The 16,473-nt window shown below is 41.4% G+C and overlaps 3 protein-coding genes and 1 pseudogene across 5 annotated transcripts in view; 2 read left to right on the top strand and 2 right to left on the bottom strand.

Annotated features, from left to right (window-relative positions):
* The window catches only part of pald1a (phosphatase domain containing paladin 1a), a 41,474-nt gene extending 38,599 nt beyond the window's left edge, over positions 1-2,875 (bottom strand). Inside the window, exon 1 of the mRNA XM_079293334.1 lies at positions 2,786-2,875. The gene's annotated coding sequence lies outside the window, so the exon portion shown is untranslated. The remainder of the gene's footprint in view (positions 1-2,785) is intronic.
* Positions 2,876-4,041: 1,166 nt separating this feature from the next.
* Positions 4,042-7,692, top strand: ndr2 (nodal-related 2; the record flags this gene model as incomplete). The annotated part of the gene is made up of 3 exons (XM_079293214.1): positions 4,042-4,306; positions 6,111-6,892; positions 7,540-7,692. The coding sequence occupies 3 exons, from the start codon at positions 4,042-4,044 to the stop codon at positions 7,690-7,692; spliced, it is 1,200 nt and encodes a 399-aa protein (XP_079149340.1).
* Positions 7,693-8,927: 1,235 nt separating this feature from the next.
* lrrc20 (leucine rich repeat containing 20) lies at positions 8,928-12,496 on the top strand. 2 transcript variants are annotated; one of them, XM_079293745.1, is made up of 5 exons: positions 8,928-9,109; positions 10,961-11,049; positions 11,252-11,401; positions 11,528-11,695; positions 11,789-12,496. In XM_079293745.1, exons 2-5 carry the CDS (start codon positions 10,980-10,982, stop codon positions 11,911-11,913), a joined length of 513 nt encoding a protein of 170 aa, XP_079149871.1. In that variant the 5' UTR covers positions 8,928-9,109; positions 10,961-10,979; the 3' UTR covers positions 11,914-12,496. The 2 variants fall into 2 exon arrangements, with proteins under 2 accessions (XP_079149871.1, XP_079149870.1); XM_079293744.1 differs by lacking the exon at positions 8,928-9,109 and adding an exon at positions 9,493-9,745.
* Positions 12,497-12,619: 123 nt separating this feature from the next.
* On the bottom strand, positions 12,620-13,130 carry LOC306794895 (protein C19orf12 homolog; annotated as a pseudogene). Its single transcript has 2 exons — positions 12,973-13,130; positions 12,620-12,885 (listed from the first exon to the last, which is right to left on the bottom strand). The product of its transcript is annotated as a protein C19orf12 homolog (transcript).
* Between the last annotated feature and the right edge of the window lie 3,343 nt (positions 13,131-16,473).

The raw sequence follows: 16,473 nt of genomic DNA, 5'->3' as shown, positions 1-16,473 counted from the left end.
CTACAATCAGCTGCAGCAGTTAACCCTCTCTGACATGATGCAATGTAGACCTGCCAGGAGGCTGCCAATCAGCAACAACTGCACACAGATGACATCACGTAAGCCTAATTCACTACGATGCTCTAATTACTCCATTCATTAGCGGTTAACACGTGCCATGTTGAAGGCAAACAGGCTTACAGCTGGGCAAACACTTCGATTTAAGCTCGAGGCTCAGCTGCAAAGGCCTATGTGCTCTACCTCTTATAGTTGTAACCCGCAGGTCAGACCATCTCGTCATGCAATAAGTATCCTATTTCCTCATGTGGGCCGTATAAAGAAAGAACAAAGCAAACAGTATCCAGTTATATTATACCTGCACGGAAATCCCGAATTCAGCAGCACATACCAGCCAACAACATCAAGTTCATCCTCTGACTGACTGCGGAAATATTTCCTTACAAAAGTGTGTGTAATCAACAGTTTGTCACACGACCACGTCCAAATCAAGCGCATTTGGAAACGCGGCGAGTGGTTTTTGGAGATATGCATGTGAAATCTACTGCTGCCACACCTGTTCCTTCCTTCCTGCAGCAGCTCAGGCCAAGACTCTTGATGCTCTCGCAACACAATGAACGTGAAACAAAAACGCCCCCGTTGCCTGCGAACGGCAGAACATGAATGAATCAATCCGGTGAGTGAGCAATCAGGAAGATGATTTCCTTTTCTATGTGGGGGGGGGGGGGGGGGGGGGGTTGAGATCAAAGCCAAATATCCTGAAACAAGAAGCTGTCTAATAGATGTCACAAAAAGATACTGAATATAAATGAAATAAAGCGACAATAAAGCTACCAAATGAGGCATCTAGTTACTCTGACAGGTCCAAACCGTTCATTTCCTTCTGATTGATTTATTCGATGGCGATAAAGCAGAGTGCAATTTGGAGTAACGGATGTTCCGCTTCCTCTTTTCTAAATGTCCCAAATGGAAAAAAGAGCATACGGCTAATATCACCTGTCTTACCCAAATCCTTTCTCAGGTCTGGAGTCTGTCTTACCCCCCAAAAAAGCCAATTTGCTAAAAGCCTTTTAACAGCAACAGGAAAGGCCGAGATAGTAAACTAAACTATCTCACCTCAGCCAAAGTTCAGCTGCTCGGCGCAGTATGAGAATGATGGTTCAATTACTATTACGTGGATGAAATAATAACTTGCGAAATGTTCTTTATTTCCTTGCTGCATGGGGACACGTTTTGAATACACCACCAACACGTTGGGAGTCACATTTGGGGGATATTATCCGCTTGAGTCCAGTGATCAAATATGACACCTTGTGGTAAAGATTATCCATTGCACTCTGGCAATGAAAACAGTCAAACGTCAAACTATTGTATGGGACACGATTAATAGATCAAATCAACTCTTTCTCATGCTTTTTGAAGCAACCCTGGTTTTAACTCTAACTGGACCCCCATTTTGATTTCTTTCTGTTCCCAATCAATTTCCCTACTGCCCATAAATAGTTAATAACAAAACAACCATTCACACCAGATAATCAACAACTTTTTGAGTTAAGCCTGGGAGGAGTAACGCTGTCCTACTCCTCTTCTCGAGATAAGCCCAGAATAAATAGCTCAATCATTTATCATGCAGGTGTCCATTCATTCATGCTCTCACTCTTGATTAATTGCGATGGTCGCGGTTTGATCTGCGCTCTCGGTTGTCAAGAGCCAGTTTCTGTCCCCCCCCCCCCCCCCCCCCCCCCAGGATGTGAGGTAAAGCGATATGAGCAGAGGAGACTGGTCCCAGCTGCTCGGGGATAAATCAAACAACAGCCGGCACGGCAATACATCAAAAGGGCATGCTGTGCTTTGTCTCCCAATGCGCGTTGGACTTTTCATACTTTACATTACGCCTAATGAGAGGATGAACATGTCTGAACATTGACCGTGTCTTGTGGGCATTCGTTTGCACTGACAGAATGTATTCAGTGACAGCCTACATGCTGTTTGCATTGCATTCAAAGCATGTTCCAGACTAAAAGTCTTTTTAAGCCCATGAGCCGATAACAACACATTATTTGTTGCCGATTCATAACAAAGTACATTAGAGCACATAAGTTCATGCTTGACCTTTGGAACCAAATATACTAAAGGTAACTTACAGTACCAGATTCAATATTTATGAAACATACATTCAGGCCAGTAAATGATATGATGCTATTAATGTTATCCATGTGTGGGAGTTGTTGTTTTGGGTGCATAGTGTTTCCTGTATTATTAGTGATACATTGATTGCTTGTTGAAGTAGGTGCACATGTTAAAAATTGTGCAGAGAAGAAGGTAGTAGTCATGTGGCGCATTAACTCAAACATCTTACATATCAGTAAATTAGAAAATGTGTTTTTTTTAACAAAATAAAAGCATACGTCTACATGTGTTTGCCTCAGATTTAGTTACCAACCGGAGGTCAGAGTTTACCCAACTTTAGATCATTCATCACTTCCTGGGAAGATGCAGTGCACGATGTAGTGCAGCCATTGAGAGTGTGTGTGTGTGTGTGTGTGTGTGTGTGGGGGGGGGGGGGTACCAAGCACACGTATGCCCCATCAACCACACAATCACTTCGCGTTATGAAGACACTCATCACTCTGATCCAAAATGCTCAAACGAAAATATTTATCATGCATTATTTGATAAACGTGCTCAGAAACGGAGAGAGTCTTTAGATTCCAAAAACCGCGTGAACGTTAAGTTTTCGCTTGTCGAGGCTCGTGCAACAAGAGCCGTAAACTTTAAAGCTACTCACCATTTCAGCACACGGTGGGTGAAAAAAAAAAGGCTCTGGCTTTTAAGAAAACATGTTTTGGTGGAGTGGGTTTGTCCCGTGGAGGATGAAGCCGCGGTGCACTCTCTCTCTTTATGCTACAAGGAAGAAAACAACATCCATTGATTTGTTTCTTGGGGTCCTTTCTCTGGAAATTCACGAGGAAAAGGATTTTCGCTGTGTGTATGAACGACGGACAGCGCATGCGCAGTCTGCGGTCATCCTCGGATGCTCGGTGCAAGTCTCACTAACCATAATTATTCACATCCAAAACCTTAAAATATGAATCACTGAGCTTTGGCACATTGTGGTTCATGCAGTTCTATATCTTGCGAAGCCAGTTCCAAAAATACAGCGTGCTTCAGCTGTGTTTCATGCAAATGTCAACGATCCACCACTTTAAACTTGTATTAAAGGGATATTAGTGTTGTAGGATAATACTGTGAAAACCAAAAACACCATAAAAGAATGGTACAGTCAGGAAAAATATATTGACATTATATAAGCTTTAAAGCCCTACATGAACAGTGTATGATTATAAGCGAAACTGGGATAAAGTAGATATTATAGGCTAATGTTGTTGGTCTTTTTTACTTTTTATAATTATATATATATATATATATATATATATATATATATATATATATATATATATATATATATATATATATATATATATATATATATATAATGTGCTATATGGCTATATATATATATATATATATATATATACATATATATATATATATATATATATATATATATATATATATACATATGTATGTAACCTACATGTTGTTTTTTATATTTTATTTGAGTTATTCGTTATCCTGATCATTCTGATAATTGAGTGATGTTTTCACAATGTTTTGTTACATTAGTAATGTTCACTACTCTGTGTCTCAATGGTATTCAGTAGACATTACACTATGGGAAAGCCTAACAATTAGTGTAAGCCATATAGCTAAAAACAATTAATCCAAGGATGGGGAGTCAGGCTGCAGAAGCCCACATAACATGGCGCAAACAAAGAGTTGCGCGCCTTGTAAACACGCACCCAGGCGCCTCATTACCAACAGAATGGATGATGAGCTGTCAGGTAACAAGTCTTGAGGACGCATGTCAATTTCCTTTAATGTTCTCAGCTACTTGTTAAACATAAAAAAGGGGGTGGGTGAGGGTATATAAGACACCCCTAATCTCCGCGGAAAGGAATGTGTCATTAACCGGCCCATAACATGCGTTCAGTGGGAGCTCTGGCTGTCGCGCTGCACGCATCTCTGCTGGTGCTGCTCGCTCATGGGCTTCAGAAGAACAGGGATGGAGTTCACCTGCGGTCGCCGCAGCATTTTTCCGGGGTGGACCGATCCACCGCGCACCACCTGCCAAACTACATGATGCACCTCTACAGGAATTTCAGGTCCAACTTTTCCAGGCCTTCGAATGCCACGGAGCAATACGCCGCACAGCAGGCAGACACCGTGAAGAGCGTGATGGCTAAAAGTAAGATTTGCTTTCCCAAAACATGCATTTTAGGGAATCATGAATGATGGCACGACAATGTGATGGGACATGTATTAACGTCTGTATTCCTTAAGGTTTTTATGCTGCTGTGGTCAAAGTCAGATATCATTCTTTACCATTTAAAGACACTTTGAAACCTTAGGGTTTTTTAGGGTGTGGGGGGGGGGGGGGGGGGGGTGTTGCTCAAGTGTTGCTGTCAAAGCTGCGAGCCAGACGACCTCAGAGGGTTTCAATCCACATCCCGCTCAGAGGGGCGAATAACCATGCAGGGATCAGCGTGTGAAAAGGACGGTTTTCTGTCTAATTCTCAAAGCAAACCTCTTTTTTAACTGAAACAGGTGATGTTGATTCGTACCTCGCCAGACATCCCCCTATACAAATCTCTTGTTAAGTCAAATCAACAACTTCCCTCAGTTCTTTTTTCACACTTGGCTTGATTAGATTAGAGCTCGGGATTTAATGGCACAAGCAGCCGACAGAGGACAGCCCTCTCCCTGCTGCTGAGTCTAATTTCACATCGCTGCTAGGTGTTAGAGTTGCTACCTATTTGTTTGGCTGAGGATATGCAGAAGCCAGGAGAGGCAGAGATGTGTTAAGTGATTGGTTTCGGATCGGTGTTTGGTCTGAGTGGATGATTGGCGAGGGTGGTTGGCACGTTTGATCAACAGTCTATGGAGCTAAGCGGGCCAATGCACGACAGAGAACAAATTGAACGTTTTGAATGCTTTAATCCTTTAGATTCATTTGAACCACGCCTGTTCATTTCATCACAATGAGAGCCGCATTACAGATATGGGCGCACCACAACAATGACTGGATTATTTTGAAGACATCTCCACCTGTACAAGCATTAATCATGAAGTCATCAGAAGTTATCAAAGGGAATTATAACCCCTTTACCATTCTCCTCACAACTCACTTTGCAAAACAAAAGGAGAGATTGAATCTAAATAACATACATCTGAACAGTAATTAATAAGGTCAATGATGGTTGGTTATTGAGGTTTTGGGGGTGCACATTAATTGACAATTTGCTGATGTCAGCCTGACATACCCATGCATCAGTTATTGAGACACATATTCAAATATTTTCAAACAAATGTTGTATTTCCCTGTTATACCGCCATGTAGCAAAAATAATGATCTCACAGTGTATATGGTTATGTTGTATATGACAATATGTATGTGCATTGTGAGCAAATGTTTTATTTATTCAAGAAAGTGATTATAGCGAAGATTATAGGAAAATAATGTCTGTTTTGCCATATTCAGTAAATCAAGTAACTAATCAAGGTCCATCACATTGACACAAACATCCTTTAAATCAAAATTGCAATAAAGCAGTCCTGCACATAATTACCTGTTATAACCAGAGGTATTAAGAAGAAAGTTACCTTGGAATTAACCGTGTAAAAAAAGCTTTCTGTTGTTTCACAATATTTTATGTTATGTCGACCAATCCCACCACCACAAGTACCTGTTCAGTTGAAATGCTTGGTTTAGAAAGACACATTTAAAGAGATACTGGAGCAGCGTTTATGTCCTGATTTATTACTAATTACTTTTCCCCAGAGGAAGTCTTCACTGAAGTAAAGAACAAATCACTGAAGGAGATCATAATTACCTACATTTAAATATAGCATTTCACAGTGAACATTTTGGTTGTTGTCGTTTGCTTCTCCTGGAAAGCTCACTGGCATTTGTGTGTTCTCATATCGGTGTGAATTATAATTTTAAGCTGTCTGAGACTACTCTGCTAATCTTTCTCTTTTCACTACATTAGGTTTGACGTCCAGTCAGAGCCGCTGGATTGCGACCTTTGACCTCAGGGTCCTTCTCGCTGAGAAGCAGATCCAGGCGGCAGAGCTGAGGGTCAGGCTTCCTCGGACGGCGAGTGCTTCCAACATCACTGTGGCCGTCTATCACCAGCATGGCCAGGCGTGCCATACGCGTGAGGGCTGCCAGGAACAGCAGCTGGTGGGGCTTCTCACTGAATCATCACTGGTCACTTCATCACAGAGCTGGAAAGTGTTCAACATGACAGAACCGCTCTTGAGCTGGCTCAGGCGAAAATCTGCGAGAATTCCACAAAGGAGAGGGTCAAGAAGAGGGAGAGTGGGAAAGACAAAGAGAGGCCTGTCGCTGCCTGATCAGCCCGTCTTTGTGGCGAGCCCGAGAAGAGAGCAGGACGTGAGTGAGCGGGCCTTGTTGGTCGTCTTCTCACAAACTGGCTCTGATGAAAGCTCGAAGGCCAAAGCCAGCTTGCTTCACACGGCTGAACAATCCAAGTTCTTGTCCCCCGCTGAAATCAAAAGGGCCCGTTGGCCGAAGAGGCGCAGGAGCAAACGGGGCCAGATAGAGCAAACAGCGGGAAGCCCGCAGGCGTCCAACGGAGGGAGTGAAAACTCTCTCTGTCGCCGGGTCGACCTGCATGTCGACTTTAATCAAATTGGCTGGGGGTCCTGGATCGTCTTCCCTAAAAAATACAACGCCTATCGCTGTGAGGGTTCCTGCCCTGGTCCCCTGGGGGGAAACCTGAATCCAACAAATCATGCTTACATGCAGGTTAGTGGAGCAGATTATCCATCTATGTTGTTATTGTGAATAGAACTGATTCATTATCTGAGGCTCAGTAGAGTCACAGCAGTGTGTGCTGCTTGTGTGCGTGACTTACAGTATTTGGTATTATTATCACTGATAGATTCAGGTAAACTGGTTGCTGTTGGAAGGTAACGACAGGGACTGCAGAAGGAAACAAGACTAGAAGGACAAAACATATGCAAACGATTTTACCAGCCACTATTTTGATAATTAATCCATATTTTTAGTAGGTTTTTTTTTGTCGAATAAACTGAATATATTTGGGTTTTGGCTGTTATTGTAATAAAACAACAAATTTGAATTGAGAACCGGGGGCTGTGGGTAATTAAAACTGATGTTTTATACATATATTTTATCGACAAACCAATTAATTGAGAAAACTCTAAGCAGAAAATAATCAACAATGGAAATAATCATTAGTTGCAGGGTTATAAAAACCCATTTAAACAAGCATGCTCTCACAAAACCCTCACCGGCATAATCCGGAATAATTCACCTGAAAAATATTTAAAGTATTTGTCTGTCTTGGTATCTTTATTTACAGGAATGGAGTATTTTACGACTGGAATTAAACATCTAAATCCTCCTGTTTTGTTTTTTTTCTTTTCCAGAGTTTACTGAAACATTACCACCCGGACCGAGTGGCAGCACCCTGCTGTGCCCCAACCAAAATGAGCCCATTAAGCATGCTGTACTACGAGAACAGAGAAATGCTCCTCCGACATCACGAAGACATGATTGTGGATGAATGTGGCTGCCAGTGACAGCTACAACCACCTCCAAACATGACCTGTGTTGCTGAGCGGTGCTAACGGCATAAAACATGCTGTGCAGGAGCAGCCGATGTCTGGAAAACAAAAGGAAACACTTAGCCGGGAGGGAAAAGCTCTTTGACATTTGTCACTGTGAACTGTGAGATTGTAGGTGATCTACATGCAGAGATGGGATTACAATTTGCGATGTGAGCTCTGGAGAACATTGTTATTTTAGGATGTGCTGAAATACAAACTCAACAATAGCATCCAGTCTTCCAGCGGTTTGCAGATGTCACAATGTAATGTACAACTTTATTTCCCTTGTCAATTTCATCAATGTAAACATGAAATGGCAATGTTGTTGAATATTACAGCACTGTTTTTATTGTACAGTACATTTGAGTAACTGTAAATTAAAGTATATTTATTTGTAAATATTAAAGAAATTGTATTTATGTACATTTTGGACATGGATTACATATATGTGTTATGTTTTATTACTTATACTGTACTAACAAAGGTTATTTTTAAGCAGAGATGCTGGGTATCAAACATCTTCTATATCAAACTATGGAAAAAGTATTTTGGTTTTGGTATATGATACCTCGTCTAAAACAGTTTACAGTTTGTAGTTTTAGAGTGTTTCAGCCATCAACAGTCTCACATCAAAATACAGCATTGTATAGGAGAGGAATGTCCAGCAAATACTGTAAAGTGGCAGTTATAGCCGTAACAATGGTAAACTATTCACCTGAAGCCAGAGAGAGAGCTCACCATTCAAATCCTTTGAAAATACACTGACTGACCAGGAATTTGCCAGAGTCATGACCAGTGCTCAAACTGGGCAGAGTTGAATGAATGAATTGTATTGATATAGCGCTTTTCACAGACAATAGTATCACAAAGTGCTTAACAGAGCAGACATTTAAAAGCATAAAAAACACAATGTGACCCTAGGGTCAATTAATTATATACACAGAGAAAAGTAAAAAAAAAAAAAAAAAAAAAAAAATGTAAAACATATTTTAAGAGCAGGTCTAGGACATGGGTTTACTTTTACACAAACGCCAGCCTAAACAGGTGGGTTTTGAGCTGGCTTTTAAAAGTATCCACAGTATCTGCGAGGCGCAGAGTTGCAGGCAGAGCATTCCAGAGCCTCGGGCCACTGCCTCAAAGGTTCGGTCACCACGGGACTTAAATCGCGTGCGTGGGACTGACAGAAGACCTAGAGCATTTGACCTGAGAGTGCGGGCGGGTGAATAGGGGCGAAGTAGATCAGCGACATAAGCCGGAGCCTGACCGTGAAGTGCTCTGTAAGTGATGGTGAGAATTTTTAAAGTGTATCCGAGATGCTACAGGAAGCCAGTGGAGAGATCGGAGTACGGGGGTGATGTGAGACCGTCGATTTGTTGACCAGGAATCATAAGTAAGAACATCACTTATCTTCCTAATGCAAAAATGTATGGGACAATTCTAAATGCTAAATATTAGTATTCAAAGTAGAGAAACATAGCCCGAAAAAAGCTCCTTGTGTTTTCTTCATGTGTTTTAAAAGGCCAAGTCTCAATGCAAAATAATCAGATTTTAAAAAGCAGCACTCAGATATAAAACTTTTGAATATGCTGACAAAACTGACTCGTCACCCAACATTAACCAACTAAATAACGTAATAGTTCTTCATTATAAATATTACTACTTAATAAGTGAAATTGCTGCTTTGTTACTGTTAATTAGGCTAACGTTTCATAGTCTGCAACTTGACAGCGCAGCACTGACACTCGTGAATGCATTTCCTAGCAACATGTTTGCTAGTAGCCTAGCATATTCCTTACTTAGCGTTACTAACTGTCGCTTGAAGTAACAACGACGTTTACAGAATGTAAATCGTTACAATATGAGGTGTTGCTATTCTTAATTTATCTGATGAAATGGGGAAACATTCAGGTGAATTGTCCTCTGCGGGGCTAAAAATACACACTCGCCAAATTAGACTGTGGTTGAGCTGCTGTTGCTAACGTGAGCTAACAGCTGCCAGGCTCTGTAACACTAGCTTCTGGTTTAGGTAAGTGTCTCCCTGGTGTGGTTTAAATGAAACACTGATATAGTGAAATCATTACTAAGTGTAGCTCAACAGGCTGTCTTTGTATTAGTCTGGTTCTGGTCTGGTGTTAGGCAAAAGCTTATTTTATATTGACTTGTACTTTACTTTACTCTTTCAGAGGAAGGAAATATGTTCCTCTTGGTTCAGTTCAAGTAATAGGGGCATTACCCAGCGCCACGTTGGTTTTAACGTTAAGTAAAGTCAACCAGAAGTAACGTTAACTGACGTGGTTTGTAAAGGTACTGGTTTTTACGTCACTCGCGTTTCTTGGTCGACTTTCTACGACGACTGCATCGACGAACTTCCAGCGAATTGATTTGTAATCAATGTTTATTTGACTGCTTTGTTACTTTGCAGATTTATTTTATGAATAAAAAATATGAATCACTAATAATTTATGATATATATTATTATAAATTATAAGCTTCCCAGCAGCATATAAAGTCATTACATTTTCTACCACCTTCTTCTATATATAATCCAACAATATCATATACGATACATCATCTGAAATGTGTCATTCTGCATAATCAGTACACATACAGGCTCATACATTTGTACTCTTACTTGAGTAACATATTTGAATACTTCTTCCACCTCTGCTTGTAGTACAGAGTACTTCTATGTGATCAGTCACCTGATCTGAAAGCATAAAAATCCCCAACATTTTGGAGCTTGTCATCACTCATTATTTACAATAGATTGTTTTGTATTATCTCCAATTTGGTGTATTTTCACAATTGCACCATCTCCAGTTGTTGGTGTATTTCTTGTAGCACTTTTATTTCTTTTACTTAACTTTTGAAAACCTTTAAAATACTTACTTGCATGTGAATTATATCAGTACCTGTCTCAAGAAATATTAATGTCAATTTACAGAAAATAAGTAAGTAAGGGAATTTACTCATTTCATTTTGTTGATAATATTACAACAAAAGGAAATAAGTTAGTTAATATTACTCTAGTGATGAATGGTTACAAAGATGTGTGTCGCATAAGAATACATTGAGCACTCACTTAATATTGACCTAATGCAGCAAGTGTGGCAACCGCATGAAGCTGGATACATTTTAATTGACATACTGTCATTTTTAGTTACTGTCATTACTATTTGGGTGTCATACATCTCATGCATAACACAACTAAGTGTGATGTGTCATGTAATGTTGTCTTTAGGAACAGTTCCAGCAGAAAAATGGCTGAGGCAGTCGCAAATGTGGGCCGGAGGGTTAATGCAACCGTAGAGGAGGGGAAAGATACACTGGGTAATATCTCTTCTCTCACTCACTCACTCTTTCTGCTGAATGAAGAGCTCTGATTCAATATTTCAGATTTTCACCAGCAGGTGGTGGCAGAGGCTAACATTTGTCTTGTCAAATAACTTTAAATCTTTTAAGTGTTTGTTAATGATAGAAGCTGTGTTAAAGCTTCATCATCTCATAATCATCTTCTTATTCTCCTCTGCAGACCTGTCAAACTGCAAGCTCATTAACTTCCCAGATGGTGTGTTCAAGATCCTCAAGAGTGTCTCAGACAACATCCGCGTCATCACACTGGCTGACAATGAGATGAAGTCCATTTCCAGCAAACTCTTTTCAACCTTCACTCAGCTGAGAGGTAGTGGATAAATACACTCTTCAGGGAAAAGATTGCGTTGTTGTATGTTGTTCACCTCACAAATGTTGGCGGAAGAACAGACAGGTGACCCCTCGATTTACGCCCCCGTCTTTAAATATTCTGCAGAACTGGACGTGCGAGGAAATGTTCTCACCAAACTGCCTGACATCGTGGGAGAAATGGAGCATTTAACCTCCATCAATCTGGCTGATAACAGCTTCTCCATCTTCCCCGCTAAGCTGAGTGAAATAGCCACGCTGGAGAGGATTAACCTGGAGGGGAATGGCATCACAGGTAATAATAATAAGATAATAAGACACAAGGGGTTGTATTTTGTTATATGCCTTCAGCTCAAGTTTACTCTGTTATTCTTATCTTGTCCCACAGAAATACCAGTGGAGAAGTTGAGTGACATGCCGGCACTGAAGTGGCTGAACGTGAAGTCAAACCCTTTGGACTCAAACACTCAGTCGGCTCTGCAATCTCCACACAGTTTTGAAACCGAGTGCTAAAATAAGTCATTCATTTATATGTACCCACCCATGGACTGCATGCTGTGTGCCTTTTAGCTACTTCAGTCGGATGCTTTGGTGTGCCTCAGAGACGAGAAAACATACTTGAAGATATATCAAAATGGTTTACAAGAAACAAAGAAAACTGAGGTGTTTTATTGAAGATGGCGTCCTCCTTAATTTTTTTCAGGATATTGTTATATTTTAGTTATTTATTCAACTGATGAAGTCATCAATAACTGATATCAATGCACAATATAATTTTAGAAAATATTCTAGTTTTAGTAGTTTTATTTATTTATAGTGTATTCTAATATATTCTTTATATTGTGTATTCTATATCTTGTGTTGATATGTACTGTTCCTGTGTCACGGCTGGAAAACCATCCCTATCTATAATGGAACGTGTTTTAATTAGCAGTATATTTCACTCACCTGAACTTGATTAACACACATGTTACACCAAACATGGCAGAGCATTTAGTGTGCTTACATATATTTCTCATTAACCAAGATCTGCATTGATACAAAAAGGTAAACACGCTTCTCTCATTGCTACAATTAAACAATTAATGTAATTATACACCAGACTCTGTCATATAAATTTACATTACGTTACGTAACGTGGCAAGCTCCATAAAGAGCCATTAATTACCCTCAAAATCAACCATACTACCTGTCTTTTAAAATGATGCATGCACAGGCACTAATCCACGTAATGCACCTGCGGCTGGAGCTCCTTGGAGATGTACCCGAGAAGGGTCGCCGTCAGCTGCTGCTTCAGGGTGGCGTTGCCCATCACTAGAGCAGTTAGCTGAGCCATATCTGTCCACTGAATGTCTCCCAGCACGGCCAGAAGACTACCATAAAGCTGCTGCTGCTGCTGAGGACTGAGCTCCATTATGATCTGAGGCAGCGGTTTGAACTGTCCACTGGTCAGCCAGCAGCCCAGAAGGCCTCCGACAGCACCGCCTACAGGGTAAGAGGGTTTCAAACTTGTGGAATTATGATCGCACACACGAGTGGGAGAAACTGTTGCATGCATTTATTCCCACTTACCGACTGTGATACCAAGAGGTCCCCCGACTAACCCTCCAGCGAAGGCCAGGCCGCCCGCTGCTGCTGCTGCTCCCTTCCCTGAGCCTTTCACTGTGGTCTGGATTTGCTCTGGATAACTCACAACACAGCTTCATGACATCATCAAGTCGATGGCACATTCTGTGGATCAGATTTATACATTTAAGGAGACATGACAGAAATTATAACTGAAAGACACTCAGCAATCAATAAGCACAGAATAAGAAAGCAGGAAAATACTGTCAGTTTGTTCAAATACAATATTAACTCAGCAATTCACAAATCAACAATGTACAATATACTATAACTATACCCACGTGAGAATCCCCACCTGTTAACCTTTCAAGCATCTACGATTCTCAACGTTGTCAAGTTTGAGACAGTTGGGCACGGCACACAAGCTGAGGGCTGGTCATCCTGCAGCTGGCCGCCCTTGGGGAGGGTGTATCGTGTTGAAAGGCAGAAACACTCAATGACACAAGGGAACATTACTGATGATGTGTTCTGGGCCCAACTGTCCCAAAATTCTACAACCTAAACCAAACCAAGATACACCCCACACAAGCTGGAAAACCCCCACTTGTCGATCGTCAACCACTCAAAACAAGGTTCATTTCCTGGAAGTGCTCACCACCTTGGCACAAAGGACAGACAACATCATGTCCTGTGTTTTTCGATTCTATAATATCACATCAGACACTGACACACATTATCCTGCATATATTGAATAGTGTGACACAGTGATTTTTCTTATGCAATCATAACATGACCTTCAAGTGGAGAGGAAAGCCCCTGTTTGTCCGTCACCGCACAGAGAAGGAAATCGCAGCAGAGGAGGCTGTGAATCTGGCGGAGCTCCGTGACCCCCAGCATGACAAGGATAGAGTGATTAACCCCCGCTGGGTCATCGTCCTCGGTGTGTGCCCATCGCCAATGCCGGAGACTTCGGAGACTACTACTGTCCGTGCCATGGCTCCCACTACGATGCTTCAGGAAGGATAAGAAAGGGACCTGCTCCTCTAAACCTGGAGGTTCCCTTCTATGAGTTCACTGAGGAGGACGTAGTCATAGTGGGATAAATACTGGAGCTCTGTCTCCTTTCCTCCCTGTAATATGTATTTTTTAGATGGCTCTGTCTGAGTGACATAAAATGTGTGTATTTACTATTAGACATATTTCCAACTATATGATTGAGCTATTGTCTTTTCCCTCGTTAAAAAAAAAGCGAGTTGTTTTCCTTTGATTGATCTGCATCACTTAGCTTGATGTCTTTTGATTCACTGACATTTTATTTATTGTTTTAATCTCTATAGATTTGCCAGTAATGGCAGCAGCAAAGAGTGCAAACTGCCAGGTAAGATAAAGAACTATTGAGTCACTCAAGTCACTGATGGATTTAATCCTGACGAACAAAGTGTGCTATGTAAAACGGTATGAACCAGTGAAATACACAAACCTTTTTCTTTTTATTGATGAAATCATTTAAATACAATATACTGTGCACAGATGCAGGTAAAACCATCGTCTTAAACTTACATTACCATTAAATCAATCAATACAATCATCAAAACTATTTCAAACTGTACAGTTGGCACTCATTCAGTGCATAACGTTTTGTATTGAAATTTTGAAATCAGTGTAGTTGAACTGCGGTTAATCATGTGTAACTTCAGAGGTGACTCGTGCTGAAAGCTTTTATCACGAACGGAAACTTTACTGCAACCAGAACAGCTAAAGGGGATTGTTTCCTGTTTGGGTTTTCATGTGTACATTTTGTACTCTGTTGCGCACAAATCCATTAAACTGATCCGCTGAAAGGTTTTTCTCCTGTGTGGATTCTCATGTGTCTCTGTAAAGTTGAACAAACGCTAAAAGATTTCTTACAGACTGAGCAGCTGAAAGGTTTTTCTCCTGTGTGGGTTCTCATGTGTCTCTGTAAAGTTGAACAAACGCTAAAAGATTTCTTACAGACTGCGCAGCTGAAAGGTTTTTCTCCTGTGTGGATTCTCGTGTGGCTCCGTACATTTGAACGAACGCTAAAAGATTTCTTACAGACTGCGCAGCTGAAAGGTTTTTCTCCTGTGTGGGTTCTCATGTGTCTCTGTAAATGTGAACTCTGTTGAAAAGATTTCTTACAGACTGAGCAGCTGAAAGGTTTTTCTCCTGTGTGGGTTATCATGTGTATCTGTAAATGTGAACTCTGTTGAAAAGATTTCTTACAGACTGAGCAGCTGAAAGGTTTTTCTCCTGTGTGGGTTCTCATGTGTATCTGTAAATATGAACGCCGGTTAAAAGATTTCTCACAGACTGAGCAGCTGAAAGGTTTTTCTCCTGTGTGGGTTCTCATGTGGCTCTGTAAATGTGAACCCTGCTTAAATGATTTCTTACAGACTGAGCAGCTGAAAGGTTTTTCTCCTGTGTGGGTTCTCATGTGTATCTTCAGATTTTGACTCTTGCCAAATGTTTTCTCACACTCAGAGCATCTAAAACGTTTTTCACCAGCGCTACATCTTGAATCACTGACACGGACTTCATCAGGTTTCAAATAGTTTAAACCTGACTGAGGTTCTCTGGTCTTCTTCCAATCACCAGTGCCATCAGAGTCTCCAGTCTTCTCATCGGTATCTGGTTCTGGATGTCTATCTGGATCCAAGTTCCTGTCTGGTTCTGGTCCTCCACAGTCTTCTCTCTCAGCTTCTGTTTCCATCTGTTCAGTTTGTCTTTGATGAAGCTGTGAGGACTGAGCTTCCTCTTCTTCATCTTCACTCTTCAGACCTTGAAGCTGCTCTCCTTCCTGACTGGTGCAGAGTTCCTCCTGTTCTTCTTTAATGTGTGAGGGCTCTGGGTCCTCCTGTTCTTCTTTAATGTGTGAGGGCTCTGGGTCCTCCTGTTCTTCTTTAATGTGTGAGGGCTCTGGGTCCTCCTGTTCTTCTTTAATGTGTGAGGGCTCTGGGTCCTCCTGTTCTTCTTTAATGTGTGAGGGCTCTGGTTCCTCCTGTTCTTCTTTAATGTGTGAGGGTTCTGGGTCCTCCTGTTCTTCTTTAATGTGTGAGGGCTCTGGGTCCTCCTGTTCTTCTTTAATGTGCGAGGGTTCTGGGTCCTCCTGTTCTTCTTTAATGTGTGAGGGTTCTGGGTCCTCCTGTTCTTCTTTAATGTGTGAGGGTTCTGGGTCCTCCTGTTCTTCTTTAATGTGTGAGGGCTCTGGGTCCTCCTGTTCTTCTTTAATGTGTGAGGGCTCTGGGTCCTCCTGTTCTTCTTTAATGTGTGAGGGCTCTGGGTCCTCCTGTTCTTTAATGTGTGAGGGTTCTGGGTCCTCCTGTTCTTCTTTAATGTGTGAGGGCTCTGGGTCCTCCTGTTCTTCTTTAATGTGTGAGGGTTCTGGGTCCTCCTGTTCTTCTTTAATGTGTGAGGGCTCTGGGTCCTCCTGGTCCAGACTGGAGCTCCACTCCTGCTGCTCAGAGGGAACCTCTTCTTTAACCAACA

Source organism: Melanostigma gelatinosum (assembly GCF_949748355.1).
Source record: "Melanostigma gelatinosum genome assembly, chromosome: 21".
Lineage (NCBI taxonomy): Eukaryota > Metazoa > Chordata > Actinopteri > Perciformes > Zoarcidae > Melanostigma > Melanostigma gelatinosum.
The sequence above is the reverse complement of the archived record's forward strand: the minus strand, read 5'-3'. Positions and strand labels throughout refer to the sequence as shown.

Bases quoted from the DNA above. Each gene is read 5' to 3' on its own strand.
- lrrc20 (XM_079293745.1), top strand. From the start codon at position 10,980: ATGGCTGAGGCAGTCGCAAATGTGGGCCGGAGGGTTAATGCAACCGTA. The intron at 11,050-11,251 runs GTAATATCTCTT...TCTCCTCTGCAG, and splicing joins GGAGGGGAAAGATACACTGG to ACCTGTCAAACTGCAAGCTC. The intron at 11,696-11,788 runs GTAATAATAATA...CTTGTCCCACAG, and splicing joins GGAGGGGAATGGCATCACAG to AAATACCAGTGGAGAAGTTG.